At 47.3% G+C, this 12,946-nt stretch overlaps 1 protein-coding gene and 1 non-coding gene across 2 annotated transcripts; both read right to left on the reverse strand.

Annotated features, from left to right (window-relative positions):
• Nucleotides 1–1,536: 1,536 nt before the first annotated feature.
• Nucleotides 1,537–6,863, reverse strand: LOC128106190 (glutathione S-transferase Mu 2-like). Its single transcript, XM_052731512.1, has 8 exons — nt 6,731–6,863; nt 6,340–6,415; nt 5,930–5,994; nt 5,555–5,636; nt 5,356–5,456; nt 4,290–4,385; nt 4,095–4,205; nt 1,537–2,097 (listed from the first exon to the last, which is right to left on the reverse strand). Exons 1-8 carry the CDS (start codon nt 6,764–6,766, stop codon nt 2,008–2,010), a joined length of 657 nt encoding a protein of 218 aa, XP_052587472.1. The 5' UTR covers nt 6,767–6,863; the 3' UTR covers nt 1,537–2,007.
• Nucleotides 6,864–12,575: 5,712 nt separating this feature from the next.
• LOC128106795 (small nucleolar RNA SNORA70) lies at nt 12,576–12,708 on the reverse strand. The gene has a single exon (XR_008216843.1). It is a non-coding gene; the product is annotated as a small nucleolar RNA SNORA70 (small nucleolar RNA).
• Between the last annotated feature and the right edge of the window lie 238 nt (nt 12,709–12,946).

Consider the following 12,946-nt stretch of genomic DNA (forward strand, 5'->3'; position numbering starts at 1 on the left):
GTACCGCAGTCTGGGTTTATGATGTATTCTTTCTAAACTTTTCCTATACTCTCACTTCTAACTTCCATTGCTTTCTTTCCATTTTAGTTTAGTTTAGTTTTTGAAGCTCTGGGATTGAATCTACCGTGTGCATCCTAGGTAAACGTTCTACTACTGCCTTATACCCTAATCCTGTTTCCTTTTTTAAATTTCATTTATCTGTAAAGTTTAATGAACCTTTAGCCTAATTAATTTTTATTTTATGAGTTTCACAAATTTTGAGCATCTCTGGGCTTTAATATTACTAATTATTTTTATTTTATTATTTTTTATTGATCCCAAGAGAACAAATCACTCTATGCAGCCCAAGCTGGTTTAGAATTCACTATGTAGACAAAGCTGGCCTTAAACTCACATAGATTTCCCTGCCTCTGCCTTGTGAGTGTGTACCACCACACCTGGACAGTTCCCCATTTAATGACTCATTTATTTCACAATGACCCTCACAAGTTGCCTATAGTCCTTAGTTTCCTAATGGCAGCAAGTAACTTCTGGCAGTTGGAACAATGCCCAGCAGGGACCTCCTGCAGATCTACTCCCTATTACAGGCAGTACTCATCAAGGTCAGAATCCATGGTCTAGCGGCTGTCACAGGAACCAGTTCAGCAGATGCTTCTCCAATGAGTCCAGCTCCTTTGTGGATGAGCTGATACAAAATACCCATGGCTCGGCTGATCACATACTGCACTGGGGCCAGCAAACTAGGCCTGCCCCATCTCAGACCATGCTCTTCCAAGGGCGGCCGGGGAGCCTCTTAAACCCTTGCGTGGGAGAGACTCTGGTTCAGACTAATGCCTGAATGTGGAAACCCTTCTGCATCTCATTCTGTACCTCCTCAGGCTAAGAGAATACTTCCCAGAGTGCCAAATGCTGCTGGCTGTATAGTTCGGCACAAGCATTGCTGAGCACGGTGATTTACAGTTTCCGAATTGCAAGAGCAATGACGCCGGGCCAGGCTCTCTCACGCATATCAGAGTTGAAAAGTCCAACAGGACCTGCATCTCCCCATTGATCAACTTAGGATGGAGTTCAGTAAGACACCCCAGACACAAACTGAGAACGGTGGGGACTGTTTATGGGGAAGCATCCTGAGAATAGGAGGAAAGATGTCTGGTTTAGGAAAAGCTTCTGGGAGAAGGAAACGAAAGGTGCTTAGCCTAATGGAGCCCCCTCCCATCAGCCCAGAACCTCTCTGCCCATTTCTGTGAGGGAGGAACTGTGACAGCTGAATGAATGAAAAAACCCAGCACAGAAGACGAGAAGCACCCTTCTATAGGAATCCCAGGGTGAGCAACACAGAATTAACGACCAGAATATCAAGGACTTTCAACGATCTTATATTTTGTGTGACCATCAAGATCTCACACACACACACACACACACACACACACACACACACACACACACACACCTGTCCCTTCTATGAACAACAGAACAATGACACCCAAACAAGTCAACGGAGTCCTGAGAACCACAAGCAAGAAGACACAGAGCAAACATGGTTCAGACTTTACTGAGGACCAGCTAGTGCTGGACAGTCCCATATTGGGGGACTAGGGTCTACAAATTAGGGGACTGGTCTTTCTGGCAATGCTAGGCAGCCTCACACTGAGGGTGGGTACCTGAACATAGGCAGGACTGGTTTCTTTGGCAGTGCTGGGGAGTCACAGAGCCAAGTGCATCCCTTCATTACCCTCAGCAAAGCCGAGGGCTACTTGGATCCGGGACAAAGACAAGGAAGGAGAGGAAGGGACTCTGAAGGAATGGGGAGCCGGAGTTAACAAAAGCTTGACTTGGGAGAGGCTGAGTGGGAAAAGGAGGTTGCTTAGGCCTTTCAGAGGAGAAGAGAATGGACGAAGGGAAGGAATGGGGAGACTGACGCAGAGGTGCAGGGACCCAGATGTGCCCCAGGCCAGTGGTCAGCAAGCGTAGCCATAGATCGCCTCCTGGCCCTGGTATTAAGGGGTCCTACTTGTTACCCCACAGGGCTGTCTTCAAATATATGGGGCCTGAGAGGAAGCGGCTGGACTTCATGTAGGCAGCAATCTTCTCCAGGGCCTGTGAGTGGGAAAGAGAGAGCAAAGCTCAGGCCTGTAGCTTCGCTGGGCTGACCAGCTCCACCCCATGAACTCCATGTAGGCCCAAGATCCGGAGCAGAACAGTCAATCTCAGCTCTGGAAAAGAATCTCTTCAAATTCCTTTCCTTAGTGTCCTGCCTTAAGAAGGACATCAGATGGAGAAACAGCACTATCCCGGGGACTTGGTGTCCTCTAGACAGTACTTCATGGGTTTGGAAAAACTACTCAGTGACCCTGCAAAATCAGTCCTAACAGATCATTTATCCGGAGGGAACCTGAAGTCCAGGGAGGTTAAGCAGCGCCCTCCTATTCACCCAGCCCTGTTGCTGTCTGCACAGGCCTGGTCTTTTTCCCCAGGGAAGCTCCTGCCTGCACTTGAGCATGGAGGAAGGAGCTGGCAGGGAAAGGAATTCACAGAGCATGCCGGAGTAGCTTGAAAAAGAGCCCAGATCCCACCCCATGACTCAGCAAATGCTGGGTGGAAATATTTAAGATGGAGGGAGGCCCACCAGGAAAGGCAGGGCGGGGTTCTGACCCATTCCCAGAGGAAAAAAAAAAGTCCAAATTTCTCCATCTGGCACCTAAGTCCAATATTATTATGGCCCAATCAAATTTATCTCTAGCTCTAATATAGGAACTGTGCCAAATTCAGTCACCCTGAGTGAATTTTATCAAGATTCAGTTCCCAGATAACCAACTGCTGAGGAATTCTAAAACCCAGGACCACCTGCTTGCAACAAGCCAGAGCACCAGTCCTCAGGCAGCGGCCCTTAGCTCTCCCTTCCCCCTTCCCCACGGTGATGCCAGCTCTTGCATAATCCCCAACTTGGACCAGAAGCAGAGCTAATGGGAACTAGCTGAGAAGGCACATCACTAGATAGGAAGTGAAGGATGAAAACAGATTCCAGGCCTGAAGGGGTGGGGGGGAGACCAAACCAACACACACACACACACACACACACACACACACACACACACACACACACACACACACACGCAGGCGCGCGCACACTCATTAAGTTAATGCTTCCAACTGTCTAATAAAGTAGATTTGGAGGTTTCAAACACAGCGACCTGGATGCCGTATGAGCAGCAATGAGGTGAGGCTGGGGCTTGGCTCTCTGGCCCCAGGTGATACCACACTCACCTCACAGTCTAGTGAGCCCCACCTCACTGTGTGCTCTACTTAGTCCAATATGAGGGTATAGGACACGTCCCCTGGGACCTGACAACATGCCTCACATGAAAGAGGTCAGCAAATAGGTGTTAAAATAAGTGTATGACTTTATCTCACAGATGGAAACTGGAGCGTTAGAAGACAGAGGAAGGAGAGGGAGGAAAGAAAATCCCCTCTCCCCCAAAAGATAACCCTTCTACAAGGGCCCTCCCTGCTTGTCCACGAAATCCAAGCACCTTCGAGAGCCTAGAGCTCTCCGTGTGTCCACAGTAAGGATGTGAGAAGCAAAGTGCTCTCTCTGCAGGTCAGCAATGAAGACTCTGCGTTTGTGGACTTCACATGAACCCTGCTGTCCCTTGCCTTCCTAATGCCTAAAGCCAGCTGTTTGCACACTTCCCTCACATTCTACTTCTCAAAAGGGTACCAGACGGGAAACCCTGGCTGAGCGAAGGCCTGCAGCTTTTCTTTTCAGCACAAAACAGGAAGAGTTGTTCGAGTGTTGCCCATAGAAGTCAGGGGCCCACACCGAACAGGCCTCCACGGGTGGGAGTTGAGACCCTGAGCAAGTGATTCACCCTCCAGTCTCGGTTTATCTTAGGGGTCTGATAATTCTATCTACCTCGTAGGAATCTTGTAGTGATAAATTTGATCCTATAAATGTTAGATGCTGAGCACAGTTCCTCCCAGAAAGCCAGGGCTCAAGAAATGCTAATTATTTTTTTTAATTTAAAAGATTAGGAGATCATTCTGGAAAGGGGGAAGGGAAGGACAGCCAAGAGGAAGGAAGACCAGGGCATCACCTCAAAGCGGGCCAAGAAGTCCTTCAGGTTTGGGAAGGCATCCAGGCACTTGGGTTCAAACACTCGTTGCTGGTCAAGAATATCATAAGCGAGGAAATCCACATAGGTGATCTGCAGGAAGCAGGGTCAGTGGGATGGAATCTGATAGGCCTGGAAGAATGGGAGCTCCTCCTCCTCATCAGTTACCCTCTTTACCTTCTCTCCTACAAACCATGGCCGCTTGCCCAGGAACTCAGAGTAGAGCTTCATCTTCTCAGGGAGACCCTCTAAGTACTCTGGCTTCAGTTTCTCCTGAGGTAGAGGGGAAAGCAGTCACCACCCTCAGACACGGGCTCCCTGGCAAAGAGTTTGACTTCACAGGAATGCGGGGGAGAGTGTCCACCTTCTCAAGGCTGGGCCTGAGTCGGCTTCCTGATTTTAAATTAGTTCACCACTACTAATCAGACGCCCACAGGCACCAGGTCCCATTTGTTGGAGATGATGAGAAGTCAGACAGGAATACAACCCTTTCATTGAACTCTACTTATTCCCCAAGTCAGATCCTGTGGGTTAGACTCAGAGGTGCCCGTGTACCTGACACACTCTGGGCTCAGACAGCTGGAGCCATCAAAGAGGCAAAACACCAAACTATCTCAGGGGAGAAGGCATTCCTAGTGGATGGCAGAGTAGTGGATATTTGAGTACTTTTTATGAAGTGAAGGAATGTTTGATGCTGAAAGGAAGGAGTGGCAGGAACAGCGTCCCTCTGGCCAACCCCCGAGCTGCCTATTGGGAAGCAGTCCTGATTCCTGTGGCTACTGAGGGCACAGTTCTGGAGGGACAGATAGCCGAGCTCTGAGAGATGTCTGAGGCCAGGAGGTATAACACACCCCCATCACCATCACCACCACCACCTGCCACCCAGTTTCTTTATTTTAACTCATGGTTTGAGTCTCCATATTCTAGGAGCAGACAGAGGACATGAATAGCTGGGACAGAAGGTCTATGGAAATTAAAGGAGATGAAAAGGACTCTTAATACATTCTCTAATGTTTAAAAACTGTATTTCCAGCTTGTGGAATCCAAACTGCATCCTAGGAGCAGCAGAAACTGACTCAGTGGTTATTTGGCAAGATTATGGAGTCATGAAGGTCACTTCGTTGCTGGGATAAGTAAGGCCTTAGAGAGTCGGTACTGCTAGAGTCAAGTGCTAAATTTGACCAATATATGAACACAGGATTTAACTCCAAACCCTGTCTCCCCCATCCACTGGGGGACTCACAAACTCAGGGCTGTAGCAGACCATCACAAGCTGCATGTGGGTATCCATGGCCTGGTTCTCCAAAATGTCCATACGAACCCTCTCCTCTTCCGTCTCCCCACCTGCAGCACACACAGCATAGACTCACTCTCAGCATCCCACCCCAGCCAAGCCCAGGGGGATGGCCACTGTGCCCCACCCTGCAGCCGGCCCCACTCACACAGGTTGTGCTTGCGGGCAAGGTAGCGCAGGATGGCGTTGCTCTGGGTGATCTTGTGTGATCCATCAATTAAGTAGGGCAGCTGGATGGACAAGCAGGAATGGTCAGATGTGATGTGGGGTCTGTTCATTGCTTCCCTAGGTCGGGGTAGACGTGAAGCCTGGCACTCCGTGGGCCTGGCATGGTGAGCCCTCTATGGAGCTCACCCTGCATACTGAAAGGGGGAGCCAGGACACAGCCCATCACAGAAACACTGTGCAGCCACCAGGAGTGGGAGCAGGTGAGCAGAAGCACTGATCCCAACCCCCTCAGCCAGGCAAGATGAGGTGAGGACACCATGCCTTCCCCACCCCCACCCCCCTTCCCTGCACCTACATTGGGAAAGTCCAGGCCCAGCTTGAATTTGTCACTCAGCCACTGGCTTCGGTCATAATCGGGAGCTGTAGGCAAGACGATGTGAAAAGAGATCACCCTAGTTCCGAGTCAGGCAAGCCTCCACCCCACCCCCACACCCCACCCCCAGGTACGGAATCTGCAACCTCTCACACTGGTGTCATATTCCAAGGTTACCGGAGTGAAGAGTGTTTGGGACTGTGGGCCCTGCATATCAAAGGTTTACAAAAGGTTTAGGCAAACACTAAATCACAAATAGAGGAAAAGTCACAGCCCTGCATTGGAAGACCAAACTGTCTTCACAGGGGTTTCTTGAAGGTGTAGACTCTAGTTCTAGCTGGAAGAGGCCCCCAGGTCTGGGCAACAAGGAGCCAGGCACAGGGAGTCATTACCGTCCCCCATGGTGTATCTCTTCTCCTCATAGCTTGAGTCTGTGTATTCCAGGAACAGACGGATGGCCTGACACAACTAAGAGACAAGGCTGATCAGAGAGGCATTGGGACCCCTGACTCTGACGTCTGCTCTATATCTGAATCCCTACACTTGATCTAACAATACACACACACACACACACACACACACACACACACACACACACACACACGCGCACGCACACGCACACACACACGGGAGGGAGGAGGAGATTAGTATCAAACATCTAGAGCTCTGAGACGTTACAGGCTGAGGAATCCACCAAGGCCTTACAAGAAGGATCCATTTCCTAGACTGGCACGTCCCCGCCCCGCGTCCCCATCACACTCGGCTGTCAAACCCCTCTCTTACCCCACGGATATCCCAGTAACCCAGTGTCATGGGCATGGTGCTGGTGCTATCCGGCCTCAGCGAAGCTAGGCAAATTGTGACTGTACCCTGGTGCACAGGAGAGAAGCAGCAGACCGGATAGTGAGTCCCGCCCTCCCGTCTTGGCTCCGCCCCTTCTTTTTCGGCCCCGCCCCGCTCCTGTTAGGGTCGGCTCCCTCGGAGTTCTTATCTCAGCTTCCAAGCCTAAACAAAGTGGAGTCAATTCTAAAGTAGCCGTGGCTGTGTGACCCAGGTCGTCAGGTTTGGATAGGACCCCTAAAACCTGATGGGTGACTCTGTAGGCCCTGTCCCTGCCTGCGCCACGCCGTCGCCCTGTCTCCTCCTTCCCTCCCCCTTCCCCAAGCTGTCAGTGTCCCTGGAGAAAGACCAGATGTTGAAAATACAATGATCTCTCCTTTCCCCTGCTCTTATCACTCAGCCTGTTGCTAGTCCAAAACAAGACACCCCCCAACGAAGAGTTTAGTCCTATCGCTGGAACGGTAGGACCCTGGCCAATTTGAAAAACAAACTAAACAAGGAATGGTATTCGCTCCTTTACAGACACAATAAAATGGACCTACCCAAGGACAAAGGGCAGACAGACTATCAAGTAGTTTCGGTGCTTAGCATCTTGGCTGTGTTTGCAACATTGCGAATCTGAGAGACTCCGGCAATCACAGACGGCAGTAGGCCTCCATTGCTTCACCCTGACCACCAAAGTGGTCGACTGGAAACACAGAGCTCACAGCTGGAGTATGCTAGGGTGGCAGAGCATGTTCTCCAAAGGAACAGACACCTCTCCTGCTTCCAAGGGACAACAGGATGCTGTCCAGAAGGATCCTTGGAGAACTCTGCACAGGACACAGGGAACCCAAGGCCAGATCTTCAGCTGTCGGGGTCCCTGACCCATATGTGTCTGGTTATGAGAGCGAGGTTCAAGTAAGTAGCTTTTCAAGTCCACCCTGTGATATGGATTTTGTGGTACAACCTCCAAACGGACAAAGTCCTATCAAGAACACTGTCGCACCTGCCATCCCATGTCCTTGAAGGCAAGATTGTTTCAAAATCAAGAGGTGTGTGAGAAATTGAACTTTAGTTGACTTTGTCCTGAATAAGGAAAGGGCAAGACAAAATGAATAACGAAAAAAGATGATCCAGACCTCGCAAATCGAAGGGCAAAGCTGTTGCTCTGCAGAAAGTACATTTGGAGAATTAACACCAGTTGGGACTCCAGGGTAAGGTATAAGCATTCCTGGGACAGGCAGAAGCTACCTCAGCACTAAGGGCAGAGAAACTACATACTCTGTGGGTCTTTGTGAAGCCCAGAGCTCAGAAACCATGTCATGAGGCTAGCAAGGTGCAGTGCTGTGGCAAATCCTCAGCTCAGAAAACTGCACCTGAGCTCTAGAAGGAGCCTAATGCCCCAAAGTAAATTCTCACATAGCTTTCCCCAGACCACTGTCTACCACAAGGCGTAAGTCCATGTGCACACGTGCATGCATGGGTCTCTGAATCATTGTTATCTATCCATATGCTAGATAGTTTTATATCAACTCGTCGAAAGCTAGAGTTGTCTGAAAAATGCCTCCATAAGACTGGCCTATAGGCAAGACTTTGGGAATTATCTTGATTAATGTTTTATATGGGCAGCCCATCCCACAGGGGTGAAAAGTGCAACCTCTGGGCTGGTGGTCTTGGGTGCTATAAGAAAACAGTTTGAGCAAGCCATGGAGAACAAGCTGGTAGGCAGCACCCCTTCATGACCTCTGCATCAGCTCCTGCCTCCAGGTTCCCGCCCTGACTGAATTCCTATCTTTATTTCACTCAGTGATGGACTGTGATGTAAAACTACAAGCTGAAATAAACCCTTTCTTCCTGGTGTTGCTTTTGGTCATGATGTTTTATCACAACAGTAGAAACCCTAACTAAGACAGGGCATGTCATTGTCTTCATAATTATGAGCAGGGAGATATAAAATTCCTGGCTCTAATTGAGGAGATAATTTCTAAGAAAAACTCTAATGTGAATTAAAATAATAATCTTAAAAATATAAAGCAGGGGTCTGGAGAGGTGGCTCAGCAGGTAAGAGCACTGGCTGCTCTTCCAGAGGACCCAGGTTCAATTCTCAGCACCCACATGACAGCTCACAACTGTCTGTAACTCCAGTTCCAGGGGATCTGCAACACCCTCTTCTGACCTCTGCAAGCAAAACACCCATATACCTAAAATAAATTTAAAATATCTTAAACAAATACTGGAACATTGCTGTTTATTCACCTGGTCCCTTCCGTACTATGGCTGTTTGTTTGTTTGTTTGTTTGTTTTTGTTTTTTTTAAAGCAGTTGTTGACACCTTCCCACAGTCTGGGCCCCATGCATAGAATGGCTCCTTCTATAGACCATCGCGATTCAGGAAATATGAGGCACACCGGAGAGGAAAGAGAGGCAACACAAGAGGAGGAGCCCTGCTGGCCAAGGTCTCCTCTGGGAATGTCTTCACAGTCTCTGGAATATCATTCATCTAAATTTAGAAAACTCCAGGATACAAAACAACACTTTCTTAAATCAGGAAAATAAAATCTCATTCATAGGACACTGACAAACTGGAATTCAGTAAAAGAGATTTCCCACCTGCTTCAGATACTAAGAATAAGGCAAAACAAAGTTTTCCAGAAAGCAGAAATGCAATAAAACCTGAAATTATAGAAAACAAGAAATATTTCTAAAATGGGAAAGTTTTTTAAAAACATATTTATTATGGTTTTTATTTTAAGTGTATAAGCATTTTGCCTACATGAATGTCTGTGTCCCACATGTGTGCAGCACCCTCAGAGGCCAGCACAGGGTGTTGGATCCTCTGGAACTGAGGTTATAGATAGATGAGTATAGGCTGCTATGTGGATGCTGAGAACTGAACCCAGATCTTCTAGAAGAGCAGCCAGTGCTCTGTGAAGGGACTCTGGCCAGCTCAAACATGACAGACATGCCTCTGACAGGCCTTTCCCTTCTCCCCTGTCCCCTCTGTCTTGCTAAAAACCATTAGATTACCTTCAGAAAGCTAGCCACCAAGGTCTAGTCCTTTATTTGGTCATTTCCTTCTCCTGAAGCTGACTACCAAGGTCCATCAGTTAAAGTATTGAAGTAATCAATATTACTTCAATTACAGCAATCAAAAAATCCCCTTTGGCTCACCTAATCAACGTGCCCAATTAAAATTAAATACCTCATTCTGACACAGGGTTTACCCTTTTACCTTTATAAACCGCCATTTTCCTGTGGGCCACACCTGTCTCCTCCCTATCCAGAGGCAGTCCCTTGTCCCACTCTGGGACAAGTACCCCCGCCCCCTCTCCCTGTTCCCTTCCCATTCTCTCTCAACTCTATCTCTTGTCTTTGTGTCTTATTCCCTGTTCTCTGTCCCTCTAGGGCAAATAAGTCACCTTTGTGCTGAGAACTTGGTCTTGGGTGTCCTGAGCTGACACTTTTCCTTCCATTCTTAAGGGCCGAGTCACCTCTTCAGCCACAAAACAGAAAAATTTACCAATATGTTTCTTAAAGGGATAGCTGGGTTTCTAAAAATATGGATTTCCAACAACCTAAACATACAACTTTAGAAAAGGTCATCTGGCCTATCCATGTCTATACTCAGCAAGCCGTGGAGATTCTGGAGATATCCTTCATGTACCAAGGCTTAAGGATAGCCAGAGACTCCTAACTGCAGCTAGCTAGGAGTCTAATTTGAATAAATACACTGTGAAGTAACTCGAATTACACCCCTTCCCTGTGTATCTCTTAATAACATAGAATTTAGCACTGTAGTCTAGAGACCTGTTTGTCTCCCCATTCCTTCCCAGATTTATTCTTCACTGTCTAAAAGCACAAAAATATCAGGCTTTAGTCATTTCTTTAGACTTCAGTCTCTTGTGAAGATTCCCATGTCCACGTAGATTAAATGAAATGCTTGTATTTTTCTCTTATATTACTTGGGTTCCTAGATCCAACCAACAATCCCAGATGAGAATTGTCCTCTGACCTCTTGACACTCAATGTGTGGCTTGCCCTCACTGAATGGAGCAGGGCTCAGCCCATCCCTAACCCCCACAGGCTGGCTCCGCTGAGATCCTGGGTCTCAGACACAAGGCTGACAAAGGGTGAGGCTACTTCCAGGTCCTTCTGTACTGCCTCTCATAAGGCGTACAGCGACCATGAAAAACCAACCATAGTCTTTCTGAGTCTGCTGTTGATACTGGCCTACAGACTAGTAAATCTATGATTCCTGTTATAACAGCATTTGTTTAGACAAAAGCTTGCTGTGGATCCCTGAAACAAAACAAAGCAAAAAAACTCAAACCAAAATAGCAACAACATAAAACAAAAAGTTAAGGTTCCCCCTTGTGTTACATCCTAGGAGTTTGTTTTTATGAGCAAAGAGAACGCCCTCTCCAAATTCTGCCCTCTGAGTACACAAGTGTTCACCCATATCTAGGCAACCAGCTAAGAGTCTAGGAACTCAGTGTCCTGCCATGCCAAACTTGGGGAGTCTGTACAAAAGGAGTTTTCTCATCCCTGTTGCCTGGCCAGGGCTGGCAAACTGTGGCTGGAAGCTAGTGTATTTTTGTAAGAGACTGGATGATATCATGCATACAGGCAAACACCATCTTTAATCTCCTGTGGCAACAAGTGTCTTTTACTGTTTCGGTCAGTCCCCAAGAGTGAATTGGGGTCCTAGCTGTGACACTCTGTATCTACCTGGGGGATAGCTCTGGCTTCCTAGTCAGTTTCTGCTGACACAGCCCTGTTTACAGCCTGCTTCTGCTAGCTTTATCTTGGAGTCTGTTACACATTGGCAGTTTTTCTTTGTATTTAATGATTGCTCCTGACTCACTACAGATGATTCCAATGGAATGGAATTTTATCAGCAAAATATTACACAGTATGATGCATAGGGCTGACTCTATTCTCCCCTGCCCTTCTCACTGAGAAGGGATGAGGCAGGGGTCTCCGGGTGCTTTTCTCAGACAAATCTTACCATATTTTAAAAACGGATTTTAAAAACACATCTTGTAATGCCTTCTCAGTATCTCTGTCTCATAAAATCACATCATAAACTCCTTTCTCAATGAATTCCCTTAGGCTCAAGAGAAGAAAAAAAAACTGCTTTAACTATTTTAAACTGTTTGTGTGGCTCTTGAATTTGTATCACGATCATCTCTTCTTCCATGGACACCTTTTGAATTCCTGCTTATCTTGCTGTTTGACACTCCTTCTCTGAGGGAGATACACAGTATATTGAGACTTTGTGTACAGAGGATCAGAATGAGGCCCCCAAAATATGACTGGGCAAAAAAGTGGGTAACAACTCTTTTTTTTTTTAATGTTTGTTTTGTTTTGTTTGTTTGTTTTCAGACTGGATGTGAGATTTACTACTGAACATGATTTGGTAGGTACAGGAGAGCACTGTGGAAGCCCTCAGGAGTTCAGAGCTCGACCCTTGTCCAGGGGACCACTACTGGAGATACATTTGACCCCACAGTCATCAGAAATTAGCTGCTTCTCAGCAATCACGTCTTCAAATTCATCTGCATTAAACTTAGTGAAGCCTCACTTCCTTGAGACGTGGATCTTCTGGCGGTCAGGGAACTTGACCTTGGCTCTATGCAGAATCTCAATCATATGTTCCTTATTCTGCAGCTTGGTGCGGGTGAACATGATGACCTGGCCAATGAGAGCCCTGGCCACTGTGCCCTGGGGATTCCCAAAGGCACCTCGAGTACCTGTCTGGATCCTAGACTGGGGACTGAAATCAGAGACTTGAATAGCTGCCAGAAAATTGTCTCCAAGGCCTCTTAGGGCAACCCACATAGGCAACAGGTTGAATGCACTACAGTGAGGCTGTTGTTCACAACCGTTGCACACCAGGCCCCTCTGGGAAAGGGACCTGGTCAGCTTAATTAACTGCAAGTGGGTAACAATGCTTGTGTGTGATGAGGAAATAAATCATTTTGTCTTTCACCTTGTATTAGAAGTCATTGGAGTTTTGACAGAAAGCATTGTTTCCTCATTGGAGAGCTTGATTCTTTGGATTTTTTAAAATATTTTTTCTTTAAAAAAAAAATCATTTTCCCCTTTCAAGATTAAACCCAGGGCCTTTCACGTGCTAGGTAAGTGCTCTACCAGACAGAATTCCAACTCCATCTTA

This window comes from Peromyscus californicus, unplaced genomic scaffold, assembly GCF_007827085.1.
Source record: "Peromyscus californicus insignis strain IS unplaced genomic scaffold, ASM782708v3 Scaffold_9__1_contigs__length_137607984, whole genome shotgun sequence".
NCBI lineage: Eukaryota > Metazoa > Chordata > Mammalia > Rodentia > Cricetidae > Peromyscus > Peromyscus californicus.